Source organism: Rana temporaria, chromosome 3, assembly GCF_905171775.1.
Source record: "Rana temporaria chromosome 3, aRanTem1.1, whole genome shotgun sequence".
NCBI lineage: Eukaryota > Metazoa > Chordata > Amphibia > Anura > Ranidae > Rana > Rana temporaria.
The window spans coordinates 46,867,367-46,887,790 of NC_053491.1; the positions used below are offsets into that span (position 1 = coordinate 46,867,367).

Genomic DNA, 20,424 nt, shown 5'->3' on the forward strand with positions numbered 1-20,424 from the left:
AGCGCCCAGTAAGGAAGAGCTGGTTTGAGCAGTTGTGGCACCTAGTGGTGAATTAGGAAATTACATGTTTAACGACTTGCCGACCAGCCACCGTGATTATATGGCGGCAGATTGGCCGTTCCTGCCATAGAAGAGCCATAGAAGGCCAAAACGGGGATCTGTATATGTAAACACACAAATCCCCTTTCTGACAGGGGAGGAGAGACAGATCTGTTGTTCCTAGTAATTAATACCTTTAATACACTGTAAGCCTATACTGTGGACAGGGAATAATGGGGCCCCTTACACAGCTTCAGGCATGGGCCCCCTGGAGCACAAAACCAGGGGGAGGAGGTGCTGCCTCCTGAAATTGAGAAGCGGGGGGGGGGGGGGGGCTGCCGCAAATTGAGAAGTGTGGGACCCATTTAAAAAAAAAAGAAGAAATAAAGAAAAATATATATAAAAAAAGGGGGTAGCCATCCGGGGCCCTGGGGACCTCTGGGCCTTTTAATAATATATATATATATATATATATATATATATATATATATATATATATATATATATATATATATATATAGGTACTGTATATATATAAAAAGAAATTTGGGACCTCTGGACCCTTTAATAAAAAGAAAAAAAGAAATAAAAAATCTATAAAAAAATGTTTATTTTTTTTAAAAAAAGGGGGGTTGCCCTGGGGACCTCTGGGTCCTTTAATAATAATAATAATAATAATATATATATAGTGTGTGTGTGTGTGTTTGTGTATATATATATATATATATATATATATATATATATATATATATAAATAAATTTAGAAAAGGGGGGTTGCCATCCGAGACCTCTGGGCCCTTTAATAAAAATAAAAAAAAATAAACCTCTGGGCCCTTTAATAAAGAAAAATATATAAACAAATAAAATAAACATTTATTTAAAAAAAAAGGGGGGGGGGTTGCCATCCAGGGCCCTGGGGACCTCTGGGCTCTTTAATAAAAAAATATATAAACACAAATAAAAAAATAAACATTTATAAAAAAAAAGGGGGTTTGCCACATGGGGCCCTGGGGACCTCTGGGCCCTTTAATAATAATAATAATAATATTATATATATATATATAAATAAAAAAAATAATAAAAGAAATAAAAAAATATATAGATTTTTTTTATAAAAAAAGGGGGGTTGTCCCAGGGGACCTCTGGACCCCTAAAAAAAAATTGTACTTTTAATGAAAAAAAATATATATATTAAAAAAAATATATATTTTTTTATAAAAAAAAATAAAAAAGGGGGGGTTGCCACCCGGGGCCCTGGGGGCCGGACCCCTAAAAAAAAAAATTGGCCCTTTAGTAAAAAATAAAATAAAAATATATAAAAAAATATATATTTTTTGATAAAAATAAAATTAAAAAAAGGGGGTTGCCATCCGGGCCCCTTACAGGTGCACTGCCTGTACCCCCCTGATGGTGGCCCTGACTGTGGACAAATACATTTTGTATTTCCTCTTGCCTCTAAATGCAGCATGGGGAAATTTCGTTGTGAACACTGTTCCTCCTCAGCATGCTTTAGTTGAGGCCTGAGCATTGCCAGATTAAACCCTGTGGGGGCCCCTAGACAGTCAAAACCTTGGGGCCCACCTCGCAAATTTCTGAAGGTTTCTCCTGTGTGCCCTCTAGTGGGATTACATAGAACTTCAGTAAGTAGTGTGCATGTTGGCTGTGGGGTGAAGATGACCATCACTGCTGTACATTACACGTATGTAGGTTGCATCTAAATATTTTTACAAACTGACAGCTGAAAGAAGAAAAGAAGATGAGTTTTTAGGAGACAAACTGTATTGGTTTATGTACTTTAAGTTGGGATTGGGTACATTACATTCATACAAGATTTTCTATATAGAGTCTTTTCATGTAAAGTCTTTGTTCCTTTGAGTTGATGATTTTTTTTTCTATCTTTTATAAACAATGTAAGAAAGCTTCATTGTAATTTTCTTTCAAGATCATATTAATATTATTCTGATGAGTTGCCCATAGGCCAATGTCTACTTTGCCTATTTGGTAATCCGTAACTTTGTATTCTTTTCTTATATCCAGTAAATATAACACAATCACATCTGAGGATCAGAAGAAACTGTATGAGGAAGATTTTGCTTCTGATTATTCGGAATATCTTGAGCTCCACTCCAAGATTGGGAAGGTGCTGGAGAGATTCATGACGCTTGGCTCCAGAATGAGGAAGTATCAGCAAGGGACAGTAGAGCACAAGGTAGGTACTACACAAGTGGGTGAGCTTACTGTGCAAATTATTTTTTAGATTTACTTGGACAACTAAGGGTAAGAATATATTAAAAATAAATAAATTCTCGTTATTTCATTATGAGCTTGTATTGGATGTTGAGATCACTTTTTATCTGTCCGCGTACACACGACCATTTTTCGGCATGAAAAAAAAGTTGTTTTTCAAAAACGTCATTTAACGACCGCCGCATGTACTTATACGTCGGCAAAATGGCACGGACAGGCAGAACGACGTGCCCGCACGTCGCTGCCTTTTTTCGCGGGTTGGGGGTCCGATCGGGTACATGCGGCGGTCGGTAAGCCTCAGGGAGCGATCCGGGATGAGGGCGCGGCTATTCGTTTCTAGCCGCCCCCTCGCGGAGCTGAAGAACGGGGAGAGCCGTATGTAAACATGGCTTCCCCGTTCTTCACTGTGGCGGCTGCATCGATCGAGTGATCCCTTTTATAGGGAGACACGATCGATGACGTCAGACCTACAGCCACACCCCCCTACAGTTGTAAACACACACTAGGTGAAACATAACTCCTACAGCGCCCCCTGTGGTTAACTCCCAAACTGCAACTGCCATTTTCACAGTTAACAATGCATTTTAAATGCATTTTTGACTGTGAAAATGACAATGGTCCCAAAAATGTGTCAAAATTATCCGAAGTGTCCGCCATAATGTCGCAGTCACGAAAAAAATCGCTGATCGCCGCCATTAGTAGTAAAAAAAAACAAAATAATAAAAATGCAATAACATTATCCCCTATTTTGTAAACGCTATAAATGTTGCGCAAACCAATAGATAAACGCTTATTGAGATCTTTTTTTACCAAAAATAGGTAGAAGAATACGTATCGGCCTAAACTGAGGAAAACAAATGTTTTATATATGTTTTTGGGGGATATTTATTATAGCAAAAAGTAAAAAATATTGCATTTTTTTCAAAATTATCGCTCTATTTTTGTTTATAGCGCAAAAAATAAAAACCGCAGGTGATCAAATACCACCAAAAGAAAGCTCTATTTGTGGGGAAAAAAGGACGCCAATTTTGTTTGGGAGCCACGTCGCACGACCGCACAATTGTCTGTTAAAGCGACACAGTGCCGAATCGCAAAACCTGGCCTGGGCATTTAGCTGCCTAAAGGTCCGGGGCTTAAGTGGTTAAATTGATCGTGTGTGGGCTTCACATCATTTTTCAGGTTCTGAAAAACGACAAAAAAAAATTCGAACATGCTGCATTTTTTCATGTCGTTTTTTAAAATGTCGTTTTTCGTGTTGTAAAAAATGATCGTGTGTGGGCAAAAACAACGTTTTAAACCCGCGCATGCCCAGAAGCAAGTTATGAGACGGGAGCGCTCGTTCTGGTAAAACTACCGTTCATAATGGAGTAAGTACATTCATCGCGCTGTAACAGACAAAAAAGCGTGAATCGTCTTTTACTAACAAGGAATCGGCTAAAAGCAGCCCAAAGGCGAATAGAACTTCCCCTTTAGAGTGCCGTCGTACGTGTTGTACATCACCGCGCTTTGCTAGATCATTTTTTTAAAACGATGGTGTGTCGGCAGCATCGTTTAAATGAAGAAGTTGGGAAAACTTCGTTTTTTTCGACATGCTGAAAAACAACGTTTTTTTCATGCTGAAAAATGATCGTGTGTATGCGGCATAAGAGACAAGTGAAAAGTCAGTTATTACACCTTCCTGCAGTGCTGCTTCCATATCACAGTAGCACTTCTTTAACCACTTGCAGACCGGAATATTTTCCCCCTTAAAGGGGTTGTAAAGGTACAATATCTTTTTTTCCCTAAATGTCTTCCTTTACCTCAGTGCATTCCTCCTTCACTTACCTCATCCTTCCATTTTGCTTTTAAATGTCCTTATTTCTTCTGAAAAATCCTCACTTCCTGTTCTTCTGTCTGTAACTCCACACAGTAATGCAAGGCTTTCTCCCTGGTGTGGAGTGTCGTGCTCACCCCCTCCCTTGGACTACAGGAGAGTCAGGAGTGGACACTCTCTACGTTGCAGATAGAGAAAGGAGCTGTGTGTTAGTGGGCGTCCTGACTCTCCTGTAGTCCAAGGGAGAGGGCAAGCACGACACTCCACACCAGGGAGAAAGCCTTGCATTACTGTGTGGAGTTACAGACAGAAGAACAGGAAGTGAGGATTTCTCAGAAGAAATAAGGACATTTAAAAGCAAAATGGAAGGATGAGGTAAGTGAAGGAGGACTGCACTAAGGTAAAGGAAGCTTTTTAGGGAAAAAAATTGTACCTTTACAACCCCTTTAATGACCAGGCCATTTTTTGTGATACGGCACTGCATTGCTTTAACTGACAATTGCGCGGTCATACAACGCTGTACTCAAACTAAATTTGCGTCTTTTTTTCCCCACAAAATTATTTTGGTGGTATTTGATCACCTCTGCGATTTTTATATTTTTGCGCTATAAATAAAAAAAGGGGTGACAATTTTGAAAAAAATTTATTTTTAACTTTTTGCTATAATAAACCTCCCCAAAAATGTCTTTAAAAAACACATTTCTTCATCAGTTTGGGCTAATATGTATTCTTCTACATATTTTTGGTAAACAAATCACAATAAACGTTTATTGATTGGTTTGTGCAAAAGTTATAGCGTCTACAAACTATGGGAAAGATTTATGACATTTTTATAACTTTTTACTAGTAATGGCGGCGATCTGCGATTTTTAGCGGTACTGCGACATTGTGACAAACACTTTTGACACATTTTTGGGACCACTGACATTTATACAGCAATCAGTGCTATAAAAATGCACTGATAACTGTAAATGTCACTGGCAGGTAGGGATGAGCTTCGAGTTCGAGTCGAACTCATGTTCGACTCGAACATCGCCTGTTCGGTGAACAACGAACAATTAGGGGTGTTCGCGGGATATTCGAAAAGCCACGGAACACCCTGTTAAAGTCTATGGGAGAAATCTAAAGTGTTAATTTTAAAGCCTAATATGCATGTTATTGTCCTAAAAAGTGTTTGGGGACCTGGGTCCTGTCCCAGGAAACATGTATCAATGCAAAAAAAAGTTTTAAAAACAACCGTTTTTTCAGGAGCAGTGAATTTAATAATGCTAAAAGTGAAACGAGGGTGCGTCAGAGGGGGCGGGGTCACGTGACGGGTGGCCGGGTCCCCTATATAAGAAATGTCAAAGCTCCAGCGCGTCATTCCGCTGGGCTGTGTCCAGCGGAGAGTGGAGCTCGCCTGCTGCGCTCTGGACAGATGGATCTTCTCATCGCTGGACCGGACCGGAATGCTGATCACCCGTCGCTGGAGAGATCATCCGTCGCTGGATAGAAGACAACGTTGGAGCAGGGAGCTGCATCGCGAGTGAATTATCACCGCTGGATTTTTACTTTTTTTTTTTTATTAATAAAGGATTTTTTCTACAGTGTGTGTGTGTTTTTTTTTAACTATTTACACTTCCTTCGTGAAATGGTAGAGGTACAGTGTACCCCATTACCAATTCACATAGGGGGGGCCAGGATCTGGGGGACTCTGTCCCCCCCCCTCTTTTCTGCGGCCGGCCAGGTTAACGTGCTCGGATAAGGGTCTGGTGTGGATTTTTGGGGGAACTCCACGTATTTTTTTTTTTTAAATTTGGGGTGGAGTTCCCCTTTTTTTAAATTGACGGCGGGGTTCCCCTTAATATCCATATCAGACCTGAAGGGCCTGTTAATGGAATTTGGGGGGACCCCACGCTTATTTTTTTATTTTTTTTTATGAATGAATCATCTCTGTAATTGCCAGAGCCGACAATTCATTAGAGCCGCAAAGCCGGTTTTAAATGTCTTTTTTTCTTTCAGAAATGACACTTTGTGCAGGGACAGTTCTATGTACGGGAAACATGCGCTTTTTTACATGCTGACTTTACACCCCCCCCCCCCCTAGGTACTAAATTTAAAGTAATATTACACTTTTATTGTTTCACTTTTAGCATTATTAAATTCACTGCTCCTGAAAAAACAGCCGTTTTTAAAACTTTTTTTTGCATTGATACATGTCTCCTGGGACAGGACCCAGGTCCCCAAACACTTTTTAGGACAATAAATTGCATATTAGCCTTTAAAATGAACACTTTAGATTTCAAATGTTCGAGTCCCATAGACTTTAACGGGGTTCTAAAGTTCACACGAACATTTGGTGTGTTCGCAAGTTCTGATGCGAGCCGAACAGGGGGGTGTTCGGCTCATCCTTACTGGCAGGGAAGGGGTTAACACTAGGGGGCGATCAAGGGGTAAATGTGTTCCCTCCTGAGTGTTTCTTACAGTGGGGGATGGGACTGACTGGGGGAGGAGACATATCACTGTTCCTACTTACTAGGAACAAACGATCTGTCTCCTCTGCCCTGACAGACAAATCCCTGTTCTGGCTCTCGTGCCCACCAACCACATGCATCGGGGTCCCCCGTAGTGAAGCGGGCACACTCACGCCTCCGGCGGCTCTTAAAGGGGACGATGTACCCATACGTAGTTTTGTGGGAACGTGCCACTTTGCCAATGTATATCGGTGTGAGATGGTCGGCAAGTAGTTAAAGCAGTATTACGCCAGTGGTGTCACCTGGTGCGCTAAAACATGGTGTCACCCCCCCCCCCCTCTACCACCCCACTCACCTCGTCCTTCTCTCTCGCTCATCTTTTCCAGCCTCCAGCTCATCTCGACCGCACAATTGTCTGTTAAAGCGACACAGTGCCGAATCGCAAAACCTGGCCTGGGCATTTAGCTGCCTAAAGGTCCGGGGCTTAAGTGGTTAAATTGATCGTGTGTGGGCTTCACATCATTTTTCAGGTTCTGAAAAACGACAAAAAAAAATTCGAACATGCTGCATTTTTTCATGTCGTTTTTTAAAATGTCGTTTTTCGTGTTGTAAAAAATGATCGTGTGTGGGCAAAAACAACGTTTTAAACCCGCGCATGCCCAGAAGCAAGTTATGAGACGGGAGCGCTCGTTCTGGTAAAACTACCGTTCATAATGGAGTAAGTACATTCATCGCGCTGTAACAGACAAAAAAGCGTGAATCGTCTTTTACTAACAAGGAATCGGCTAAAAGCAGCCCAAAGGCGAATAGAACTTCCCCTTTAGAGTGCCGTCATACGTGTTGTACATCACCGCGCTTTGCTAGATCATTTTTTTAAAACGATGGTGTGTCGGCAGCATCGTTTAAATGAAGAAGTTGGGAAAACTTCGTTTTTTCGACATGCTGAAAAACAACGTTTTTTTCATGCTGAAAAATGATCGTGTGTATGCGGCATAAGAGACAAGTGAAAAGTCAGTTATTACACCTTCCTGCAGTGCTGCTTCCATATCACAGTAGCACTTCTTTAACCACTTGCAGACCGGAATATTTTCCCCCTTAAAGGGGTTGTAAAGGTACAATATCTTTTTTTCCCTAAATGTCTTCCTTTACCTCAGTGCATTCCTCCTTCACTTACCTCATCCTTCCATTTTGCTTTTAAATGTCCTTATTTCTTCTGAAAAATCCTCACTTCCTGTTCTTCTGTCTGTAACTCCACACAGTAATGCAAGGCTTTCTCCCTGGTGTGGAGTGTCGTGCTCACCCCCTCCCTTGGACTACAGGAGAGTCAGGAGTGGACACTCTCTACGTTGCAGATAGAGAAAGGAGCTGTGTGTTAGTGGGCGTCCTGACTCTCCTGTAGTCCAAGGGAGAGGGCAAGCACGACACTCCACACCAGGGAGAAAGCCTTGCATTACTGTGTGGAGTTACAGACAGAAGAACAGGAAGTGAGGATTTCTCAGAAGAAATAAGGACATTTAAAAGCAAAATGGAAGGATGAGGTAAGTGAAGGAGGACTGCACTAAGGTAAAGGAAGCTTTTTAGGGAAAAAAATTGTACCTTTACAACCCCTTTAATGACCAGGCCATTTTTTGTGATACGGCACTGCATTGCTTTAACTGACAATTGCGCGGTCATACAACGCTGTACTCAAACTAAATTTGCGTCTTTTTTTCCCCACAAAATTATTTTGGTGGTATTTGATCACCTCTGCGATTTTTATATTTTTGCGCTATAAATAAAAAAAGGGGTGACAATTTTGAAAAAAATTTATTTTTAACTTTTTGCTATAATAAACCTCCCCAAAAATGTCTTTAAAAAACACATTTCTTCATCAGTTTGGGCTAATATGTATTCTTCTACATATTTTTGGTAAACAAATCACAATAAACGTTTATTGATTGGTTTGTGCAAAAGTTATAGCGTCTACAAACTATGGGAAAGATTTATGACATTTTTATTACTTTTTACTAGTAATGGCGGCGATCTGCGATTTTTAGCGGTACTGCGACATTGTGACAAACACTTTTGACACATTTTTGGGACCACTGACATTTATACAGCAATCAGTGCTATAAAAATGCACTGATAACTGTAAATGTCACTGGCAGGTAGGGATGAGCTTCGAGTTCGAGTCGAACTCATGTTCGACTCGAACATCGCCTGTTCGGTGAACAACGAACAATTAGGGGTGTTCGCGGGATATTCGAAAAGCCACGGAACACCCTGTTAAAGTCTATGGGAGAAATCTAAAGTGTTAATTTTAAAGCCTAATATGCATGTTATTGTCCTAAAAAGTGTTTGGGGACCTGGGTCCTGTCCCAGGAAACATGTATCAATGCAAAAAAAAGTTTTAAAAACAACCGTTTTTTCAGGAGCAGTGAATTTAATAATGCTAAAAGTGAAACGAGGGTGCGTCAGAGGGGGCGGGGTCACGTGACGGGTGGCCGGGTCCCCTATATAAGAAATGTCAAAGCTCCAGCGCGTCATTCCGCTGGGCTGTGTCCAGCGGAGAGTGGAGCTCGCCTGCTGCGCTCTGGACGGATGGATCTTCTCATCGCTGGACCGGACCGGAATGCTGATCACCCGTCGCTGGAGAGATCATCCGTCGCTGGATAGAAGACAACGTTGGAGCAGGGAGCTGCATCGCGAGTGAATTATCACCGCTGGATTTTTACTTTTTTTTTTTATTAATAAAGGATTTTTTCTACAGTGTGTGTGTGTTTTTTTTTAACTATTTACACTTCCTTCGTGAAATGGTAGAGGTACAGTGTACCCCATTACCAATTCACATAGGGGGGGCCAGGATCTGGGGGACTCTGTCCCCCCCCCTCTTTTCTGCGGCCGGCCAGGTTAACGTGCTCGGATAAGGGTCTGGTGTGGATTTTTGGGGGAACTCCACGTATTTTTTTTTTTTAAATTTGGGGTGGAGTTCCCCTTTTTTTAAATTGACGGCGGGGTTCCCCTTAATATCCATATCAGACCTGAAGGGCCTGTTAATGGAATTTGGGGGGACCCCACGCTTATTTTTTTATTTTTTTTTATGAATGAATCATCTCTGTAATTGCCAGAGCCGACAATTCATTAGAGCCGCAAAGCCGGTTTTAAATGTCTTTTTTTCTTTCAGAAATGACACTTTGTGCAGGGACAGTTCTATGTACGGGAAACATGCGCTTTTTTACATGCTGACTTTACACCCCCCCCCCCCCCTAGGTACTAAATTTAAAGTAATATTACACTTTTATTGTTTCACTTTTAGCATTATTAAATTCACTGCTCCTGAAAAAACAGCCGTTTTTAAAACTTTTTTTTGCATTGATACATGTCTCCTGGGACAGGACCCAGGTCCCCAAACACTTTTTAGGACAATAAATTGCATATTAGCCTTTAAAATGAACACTTTAGATTTCAAATGTTCGAGTCCCATAGACTTTAACGGGGTTCTAAAGTTCACACGAACATTTGGTGTGTTCGCAAGTTCTGATGCGAGCCGAACAGGGGGGTGTTCGGCTCATCCTTACTGGCAGGGAAGGGGTTAACACTAGGGGGCGATCAAGGGGTAAATGTGTTCCCTCCTGAGTGTTTCTTACAGTGGGGGATGGGACTGACTGGGGGAGGAGACATATCACTGTTCCTACTTACTAGGAACAAACGATCTGTCTCCTCTGCCCTGACAGACAAATCCCTGTTCTGGCTCTCGTGCCCACCAACCACATGCATCGGGGTCCCCCGTAGTGAAGCGGGCACACTCACGCCTCCGGCGGCTCTTAAAGGGGACGATGTACCCATACGTAGTTTTGTGGGAACGTGCCACTTTGCCAATGTATATCGGTGTGAGATGGTCGGCAAGTAGTTAAAGCAGTATTACGCCAGTGGTGTCACCTGGTGCGCTAAAACATGGTGTCACCCCCCCCCCCCCTCTACCACCCCACTCACCTCGTCCTTCTCTCTCGCTCATCTTTTCCAGCCTCCAGCTCATCTTGTGCACCCCTTTACCCTGTGTAACTTCCCTTCCCCCCATATCTTTTGCATCCCCCACCACCTTGTGCAGATTCCTCATCTCCCCCCCCCCACACCTTGTCCTCCTCCCTTCCAAACTTGTGTACCCCCCTCTTCCCTCATCTTGTGTAGCTCCCCCCTTACCTTGTACCACCCTTCCCCTTGTGGAACCCCCACATGCCCCCCCCCTAGTTTCGGCCCTGGTGTCCCTTCTCTGGCAGGTGTCTCCAGTTGAGAGAACAACATCCTGGACAACCTTACTGTAACTTTTTACAGTCCACCCATGTCTCTCACTCGTCCCCCATACCTCTTTTCTTTCAAAAGAACAAGGGGCCAGATTCACAGAGAGATACGACGGTGTATCTCCTGATACGCCGTCGTATCTCTGACTTAGGCCCGTCGTATCTATGTGCCTGATTCATAGAATCAGTTTCGCATAGATATGCCTAAGATCCGACAGGTGTAACTGTGTTACACCGTCGGATCTTATCTGCAATTTAAAAATGGCGCGGGGGGCGTTCCCACTGATTTACGCTGATCTATGTGAATCTAGCCCACGCTCTTCAACAGACTATATCAGTTATCTTGTAACTACGTATAAAGTATTAGCTGGATTTTTGGCTTCAATTTGTTAGTGTATTTGAATCTGCTAGTCCATCTAACACTTTTGACACTTTGTGACACTAATACAATGACCAGTGCTAAAAAATATGCATTAAATATAGGGATTAAACATCTAGGGCGATCAAAGGATTAACTGTGTGCCTAACCAGTGTATGTGTTAGCTGAGTGCGGCTTTTACTAAGGGAAGTGCTGGATTTTATTCCCTGCAGGGACACAAAATCCATCACTTCCCTCTGTCAGAACGGAGCTCTGCCCTATTTACATAGCTCTGTTCTGTATCTCTGCCAGACGATCGACGGGTGCCAGCAGACATCCATTGCCCGGCACCCGCAGATTGGTTTCTGCTGTGAATAACCACAGCAGAAGTGGCCCACTGGTTGCTCGCACTCCCTAGAAGTAAGTGCAGAGTTATGTGTATATACAGTGGAATCTCGGTTTAAGAGTAACGCGGTTAACGAGCGTTTTGATTTGTGAGCAACTTTTTTTTTTTTATTCTGACTCGGTTTGCGAGTGTTGACTTGAAAGACGAGCAGAATTCAACCCAATAGGGCCTGCTGTACCACATTTGGCCTGGGGTGCGGGGGTGCCGGAGCAGAGCCGAACAGCGACGATCGCAGCCGTTCGACAATGCTCGAAAAGAAGCGGAAATACATGGAAATACTCAGGGCCAGATTCACAGTGACAGTACGCCGGCGTATCTACTGATACGCCGGCGTACTTTCAAATTTGCCACGTCGTATCTTTATTTTGAATTCTCAAACAATGATACGACGGTATTTGGCTCAGATCGGACAGGCGTACAGCTTCGTACGCCTTCGGATCTTAGGACTCAATACTTTGGCGCCCGCTGGGTGGTGTTTGCGTCGTTTTCCGCGTCGGGTATGCTAATTAGCTGTTTACGGCGATCCACGAAGGTACACGCGGTCGTCGCATTCTCTTACGTCGTCGCTAGTCGGCTTTTCCCGTCGTAAAGTTACCAGTGCTCTTTCAATGGCTTATATTTAGACTAGCCATGTTAAAGTATGGCCGTCGTTCCCGCGTCGAATTTGAATTTTTTATTTTTTTTTACGTAAGTCGTCCGTGAATAGGAAAGGACGTCGGTGCGACGTAATTTCGCGCAAAGCACGGCGTGAAATTTCAAAACGGAGCATGCGCAGTACGTTCGGCGCGGGAACGCGCCTAATTTAAATGATACTCGCCCCATTTGAATTACAGGCAAGTGCTTTGTGAATCAAGCACTTGCGCTGAAAACTTGCGGCGGTGTAACGTAAATGTAATACGTTACGCCGCCGCAGATGTACATGAATCTGGCCCTCAGTTTCCGAGACTTTCCAACGTTTGCTAAGGTCAACCGACGTGTCCTCGGGCCTTTCAGCCCGTTTCCGAGGCCCACCGGCTCCCCCCCACCTCTGGCAGCATGCGGTATTGCATCCCATTGAAGTCAATGCGGAACAAATTATTTTCGTTTCCATTGACTTCAATGTGGAAACTCGCTTTGATATGTGAGTTCCTTGGATTACGAGCATTCTCCTGGAACGGATTATGCTCGTAATCCGAGGTTCAATTGTACATGTGATTCTGCACACAATGGCGGCCCTGTAGGATTATATCTGCTATAGGGCAATCGTGAATTGGTTAAAACATATTTTATGTTTAACCACTTGCCGCCCGCTTTATTCAAAAAGACGTCGGCAAAGTGGTTTCAATAACCTGAGTGGACGTCATATGACGTCTTCAGGATATTGAGCCGATACGTGCCCCCGGGGGCGCGCATCGCAGCGATCGTTATTGCAGGGTGTCAGTCTGACACCCCGCAACACCGATCTAGGTAAAGAGTCTCTGATGAAGACTCTTTACCACGTGATCAGCCGTGTCCAATCACGGCTGATCACGATGTAAACAGGAAAAGCCGGTAATCGGCTTTTCCTCACTCGCGTCTGTCAGAAGCGAGTAGAGGGGAGCCGATCGGCTGCTCCTTTGACAGGGGGGGTTTGTGCTGATCGATTACCAGCACAGCCCCCCCCCCCCGAAGATACCCACACTGGACCACCATGGATGCCACTAGACCACCAGGGATACCCACAACAGGTATGCCACCCTAGACCACCAGGGATGACAATCACAAATGGATGCCAATCAGTGCCCACAATGGATGCCAATCAGTGCCCACAATGGGCATCACTGATTGGCAGGCATTATTGTTTGGCACTGATTGGCATCCATTAGTACAACACATACTATTAGTACGTTTGTGCCACCTATCAGTGCCCATCTATGCCCATCCATGCCGCCTATCAGTGCCCATCCATGCCGCCTATCCGTGCCCATCCGTGTCGCCTACCTGTGCCCATCCGTGCCGCCTATCAGTGCCCATCCGTGCCGCCTATCAGTGCCGCATATTAGTGCCCATCATCAATGTCCATCAATGCCACCACATCAGTGCCACCTCATCTGTGCCCATCAGTGCCGCCTTATCAGTTCCCTGTCAGTGCAGTACCATCAGTGCCCATCAGTGAAGGAGAAAACGTACTTATTTACAATGTTTTATAACTGAAACAAAAAAAACGATTTTTTTTCAAAATTTTCGGTCATTTTTTTATTTTATTTGCAGAAAATAAAAATCGCAGAGGTGATCAAATACCATCAAAAGAAAGCTCTATTTGTGGGAACAAAATGACAAAAATTTAGTTTGGGTACAGTGTTGCATGACCGCGCAATTGTCATTCAAAGTGCAACAGCGCTGAAAGCTAAAAATTGGTCTGGGCGGGAAGGTGTATAAGTGTCCGGTATTGAAGTGGTTAAATAATAAAAATATGTTTTTAAATATAGATTCTTCTGATTTCAGGCTTGTGTAGCTTCAAAGCAGGGCAATCCCCCTTCATATATTTATTCCCCAATTCGTATTGTATTTGATGACTTATTTATCTCAGTTAGCAGCCCCCTAAACCCACCACCACATAAAAATAAAATAAAAAATAAAATGGTCTGTAACAGGTAATATTTACCTCTCTGTGGTTTCTGGTTTCCATCTGTGGTATTGAAAATGAAGCAAGAAATGTTAAAAAATGAACACTTGTATAGGTGTATTTAATACAGTTCTTATATTTGGTCTTTTAGATGGTGGAAAACAAGATTCTGAATGAGTACAAGAAGTTTAAAAAGGTAAGAAACCTCTGGACTGGTTATTCAGTTTTGGATCGAATAACAACCAACCACAATAAACGTATCTGGAACTGCGGCGGCTGGTCAGCATCTAGTTAAGCTGCAAAGGAGGTTTTTCATGGTCAGGGCGATACGGATGTGGAACTCTCTTCCATAATTAGTGGTGTCAGAGGGGAGGATTGATATTTTTAAGAGACTCTTGGACACGCATCTTAAAAAACACAACATTTAGGGATATGGGAAACAATTATAGACACCGACACTCGTACACCTACACAGGTTGAACTGGATGGACTATTGTCTTTATTCAACCTTACCTAATCTGTAACTATGTAAAGGCCGTCTTAGAGGGCGGATTGACACGCCAGCTCAGTCCAATCACCCTCTGGCATAAGAATGGAATGGAGGTTCCAAAAACAGCAACATTCTGTTTTGGAGAATATTCCTACTTATGTGAATATTTTTTTTTTCAGTAGTGCAGAGAGGAGATATATAACTATTAAGATACTTAAAATGGTTGTAAACCTGTACATACAGTAGGCCCACTGAAGTCACTGACTGAAAGAAGAGATTAAACAAATCCTCCTAGATAAGTTTTAGCTATTTACCTGCAGCCCTCTCTTAGAAGGTGGGGAGACAGGGATCTGATGTCACACACTGCACTGCATAGAGCAGGAAGCTGAGTGTAATCTGAGACCTGAGTGGAGGGAATGGACTCCCTTCCCTACACAGTCTCATTGGGAAACCTATTAGGTTTGTCAATCACCTGCTGTGTGCGGGAGGGGGTCTGGCATCTCCCTGGATAGTCTGGTGTCAGTATTACCTGCCAGCTCAGTCCAATCACCCTCTGGCATAAGAATGGCCTGGAGGTTCCAAAAAGTCACTGACTGAAAGAAGAGATTAAACAAATCCTCCTAGATAAGTTTTAGCTGTTTACCTGCGACCCTTTCTAAAAAGGGGGGGGTTCACCTGAATTTTTTTTTTTTTAAAAGCCAGCAGCTACAAATACAGCAGCTGCTGACTCTTAAAAAAATAACACTTACCTGTCCAAGTCGCCCACGACGTTGGCAGTCGAGCGGTAGCTCGGTTCTCGGCTTTCCCCCACCGCCATCCTCGGTAAGGGAATCGGGAAGTAATGCGGTGCGGCTTCACTGTCCGGTTCCCTACTGCGCATGCGCGAGTCGCGCTGTGCAGTTCCCACTGGTCCCCGTTGTGTTCTGGGAGCCGAGTGTTTCCCAGAACACAACGGGGGGGGGGGGGGGTTTAGGGTGACGTGGAGGGTCTATACCCGGAAGTGGTGCAAATACCTGTTTTAGACAGGTATCTGCACCCTCTCCCCCCTGAAAGGTGTCAAATGTGACACCGGAGGGGGGAGGGTTCCGAAAAGCGAAGGTTCACTTTTGGGTGAACCTCCGCTTTGAAGGGCAGGGGGACAGGGATCTGATGTCACACACTGCATACCTCCCAACATTTTGAGATGGGAATGAGGGACACCTACTAGCAAATGTATGTAGGCACAGGACACACCCCCTTAAAGGAGAATTAACCCAAAAAAAAGGGTTCATTAAATCCACAAGGGCATTTTTTTACCACTACTATTCCTTTATACTGGCTTTTAAAATTTACAAATTCAGCAATTTAGACTTTGGATGAAAGGTTTAGCTCTGGGAGATACTTTTTGAAAGATAAAAGTGCATTTTATATACATCGAGATGGATCAGACCAAAATGAGGGACAAATGAGGCGGAATGAGGGACAGAGGGACATTGCTCCAAATCAGGGACAGTCCCTCGAAATCAGGGACAGTTGGGAGCTATGCACACTGCACGGCATAGAGCAGGAAGCTGAGTGTAATCTGAGACCTGAGTGGATGGAATGGACCCTCCTCCCTACACAGTCTCATTGGGAAACATGGACAGATTAGGTTGTCAATCGCCTGCTGTGTGTGTGAGTGGATCGGGCATCTCCCTGGATGTCGGTATAACTTGTCAGAAGTGACTCATGCAGATTACACTAGTAGGTGCTTTGCATTGAAGCGAGTGCACACTATTAGGTAGATTCACAAAGAGTTAGGCCGGCTTATCAGTAGGTAAGCCGACCTAACTCAGAATCTACGCCGACTTATGTTTAAGTGTATGCTCAAACAGAGATACGCCGTCCTATCTTAGATTGCAATATTTCGTATGGCCGTTAGGTGGCGCTTCCATTGCGGTCGGCGTAGAATATGTAAATGAGTAGATACGCCGATTCACGAACGCACGCCCGGCCCGCCATTTACGTTAGAGATAGGCCGCCTAAAGTTAGAGCTTAGCCCTACATGGAATAGTAATGTTAAGTATGGCCGCCGTTCCCGCGTCGAAATTCGAAATTTTTACGTCGTTTGCGTAAGTCGTCCGTGAATCAGGATTTACGTAGTTTACGTCCACGTCGAAATCAATAGGCCCGTGCAGCGTACTTAGCCGTAATGAACACTGGGAAATGTAGGCGCCCGGCGCATGCGCAGTTCGAAAAAAACTTAAAAAACGTAAGGTCAAGCACTATTAACATAAAACACGCCCCCCTTAAACACATTTGAATTAGGCACCCTTACGCCCGCCGCTTTAGGCTACGCCGCCGTAACTTAGCAGGCAAGTACATTGTGAATCATGTACTTGCCTCGCTAACTTGCGGCGTAGCTTAAATTCCTTAAGCTACGCCACCGCAAAGTTGCGGCAATGTTACTGAATCTACCTACAGAGAAGGATATGCTTTGTTAATTTTAATATTATTTTAGTAGCTTACAACCACTTTATTTGCTTGCATATAAAAAAAATACATGTATGAATTACTATTGAATACAAAGCTTCATTAATGCGTGTGTTATATGGAGTTCAGCTTTTAAAAGCATTTTTTCCCCCCCCATGTGCAGACTTATCCTACCTACAGTGAGGAGAAGTCACGCTGTGAATACTTGCATGTTAAATTATCGCACATAAAGCATCAGATTCTGGAATATGAAAAAAATACACCGACCTAGCCAGCGTGCTCGGGGGGAAGAGACAACCCACTCCGCACAGACCTCAGCAACCTGCGAACACTCCACGAGTTGCCACAAGCCTTGAAGGAAAACCAACTGTGAAAAATAAAAAAAGTGCCATCCAAATATTGTGCGATACGTATACAATGTAGAGGAGATGCCTTCATCGGGATTATTCCAAAAGCATCGATTAATGCCTTACACGGGACGTTTACATGGGTTATACTCTGTAAAAAAAAAAAAAAATAATACAAAAAAACTATTAAAATTACAGCTTCAGTGCTGGATACATGATCTGGGCACTCGTGTGCGACAGGCGGCACTCAGAACGCGGGACGCCCTACAGCGCTGTGAACTTTCGGGCAACGGTAGTACAGAATAAACAATTGTGATTGGGTAGCTAAAGAATGGATTTATAATGAAAGCCGGTAAATGCATTGTAAAGAATTCTGGTACATTGGGTACAGACGGGCAGATAGTGCCAGATACCCTTCCCAGATTAGTTAGGCATTTTTGTGTCCCTTGTCTAACCAGCTGTGAACTCATCCAGTACTGGATCTATGGCACTGTTGTGCCGCATACAATCTTCTTACTGGAAATGCCTTTATATTTTCTGTTTTTAGATGGAAACAATCACCTGTTACAGCTGAAATTGCATTTTTTTTTTTTTTTTGCAAAGTCATTGTTATATGAAAAACAGGATCTGTTCAATAAAAATGTTTAACCTTAATTGAGATTCCATGTGACTCTGAGTCCTTAAAGAAGAGCTGTAGTCTGCTCACATAGTAGTGGGGGGGTATAAAAATGCCGCGCGAGAAAATGGGCGTGGTTTATGCAAAATGCTGGGTGTGGCTGGTTAGATTCTGAGATGAACAAGGGATTGAGGGGAGAAACAAAGGGAGAAAGAGAGCAAAAGAAAGAAAGAGGGATGGAGGTCCCCCAGTGGAGCCCCCTCTCATCAAGTGTCCCCCAGTGGAGCCCCCCCTCTCATCAAGTGTCCCCCAGTGGAGCCCCCTCTCATCAAGTGTCCCCCAGTGGAGCCCCACTCTCATCAGGTGTGCCCCCCTCTCATCAAGTGTCCCCCAGTGGAGCCCCCCTCTCATCAGGTGTCCCCCAGTGGAGCCCCCCTCTCATCAGGTGTTCCCCAGTGGAGCCCCCCTCTCATCAGGTGTCCCCCAGTGGAGCCCCCCTCTCATCAGGTGTCCCCCAGTGGAGCCCCCCTCTCATCAGGTGTGCCCCCCTCTCATCAAGTGTCCCCCAGTGGAGCCCCCCTCTCATCAGGTGTCCCCCAGTGGAGCCCCCCTCTCATCAGGTGTTCCCCAGTGGAGCCCCCCTCTCATTAGGTATCCCCCAGTGGAGCCCCCCTCTCAGGTATCCCCCAGTGGAGCCCCCCTCATCAGGTGTCCCCCAGTGGAGCCCTCCCTCATCAGGTGTCCCCCAGTGGAGCCCCCCTCTCATCAGGTGTTCCCCAGTGGAGCCCCCCTATCATCAGGTGTCCCCCAGTGGAGCCCCCCTCTTATCAGGCCTTCCCCAGTGGAGCCCCCCTCTTATCAGGCCTTCCCCAGTGGAGCCCACCTCTGATTAGGTATCCCCCAGTGGCGGAGACTCTCTCCACCGCCATTTCAGAAAACCAGATCGCACAGGCAGAGTCAGTGGGAACAAAATAGGCGGGTGGCTGCCAATAGAAATTGAGCTGTGGCGCCACCCACCCCCACCCCTTCCCACATCAGGTCACAGACAGACCGGCAGCGGGCGGGAGGTGGGCGGTGCTGCAGCTCAATTTCTATCGGTAGTCACCCGGCCTCTTGTTTGTTCTAGTCTTCAGGAAAATGGCGGCTGGTGGAGACATTGTCTCCGCCGGCCGTGGACCTGCCGGCCGTGGACCTGTAGCCGCGAAAACCGGCAAAAGGGTTTAAATCCCGGGAATGTCCCAGGAAATTCTGAGCAGTTGGTAAGAAATCTCCCTCCACTAAGTGGCTGCAGCCATTTTAACTATGGGCAGCTGAAGCTGCTGCTTTTTCACTTCCTGGATTAACACAGACACACAGAGGTATACCTCCAGCTCTGCCACTTTCATTGGCCCTCTTATGACCCATCCCCCCTCCCTTCCTGGAAAACTCTCACAAGAGTGAGAGAGAGAGCTGTGCATGATGTCATAGTCCTAGGCTAATGACCAGACAAGAAACAGGAAGTCATCGTCGCGGCGACGGCGCGGCCACGTCACCGCGCTGTCTGTCCGCGCGGATTTCTGTCTGATGGTGTGTACAACCATCAGACAGAAATCTCCGGGCAGACATGTTCGCTGAAAACGGTCCGGCGGACCGATTTCAGCGGACAGTCCGTCCGTGTGTACGCCGCCTTAGTGAACAAATCATGAAGCATCACGAAGGCCAAGGAACACACCAGAAAGGTCAGGGATAACGCTGTGGAGAAGTTTACAGCAAAGTTAGGTTTTAGAAAAATATCCCAAGCTTTGAACATCTCAGAGGGTTCTGTTCAATCCATCATCCCTAAAATGGAAGAGTATGTCACAACTGCAAACTTTCCAAGACATGACCATCCACCTAAACTGACAGGCCGGCAAGGCGAGTATTAAATCAGAGAAGCAGCCAAGAGGCCCATGGTAACTCTGGAGGAGCTGCAGAGATCCACAGCTCAGGTGGGAGAATCTGTCCACAGGACAACTATTAGTCGTGCTCTCCACAAATCTGCCCTTTATGAAAGAGTAGCAAGAAAAAAGCCATTGTTGAAAGAAAGCCATAAGAAGTTCCGTTTGCAGTTTGTGAGAAGCCATGTGGGGGTCACAGCAAACATGGTATAGGGTACAGTCTAGGGCACACCATTCATACAGGGTCTCAAAAGATGTTAGATAGTCAGGAAATTGGCTATCACATTTTAACAAACTCTAAAATCAGAGGCTGTTCAGAGGCAGTTACAAAAGTTAAAAAAAAAAAACATTTAAAAAAAATTAAAAAGTCAAAAATAAAAAAGTCAAAAAAAAGTTGTTGTTTTATTGAGTTAATATTCTGTTGTTG

At 44.4% G+C, this 20,424-nt stretch overlaps 1 protein-coding gene across 1 annotated transcript in view; it reads left to right on the top strand.

Annotated features, from left to right (window-relative positions):
• Window positions 1–17,651, top strand: part of ELL3 (elongation factor for RNA polymerase II 3) — a 198,607-nt gene extending 180,956 nt beyond the window's left edge. Inside the window, exons 10-12 of the mRNA XM_040342500.1 lie at window positions 2,077–2,248; window positions 14,329–14,373; window positions 17,282–17,651. Of these exons, the coding sequence (XP_040198434.1) occupies window positions 2,077–2,248; window positions 14,329–14,373; window positions 17,282–17,389 (325 nt within the window). The 3' untranslated portion in view covers window positions 17,390–17,651. The remainder of the gene's footprint in view (window positions 1–2,076; window positions 2,249–14,328; window positions 14,374–17,281) is intronic.
• The last annotated feature ends 2,773 nt before the right edge of the window (window positions 17,652–20,424 follow it).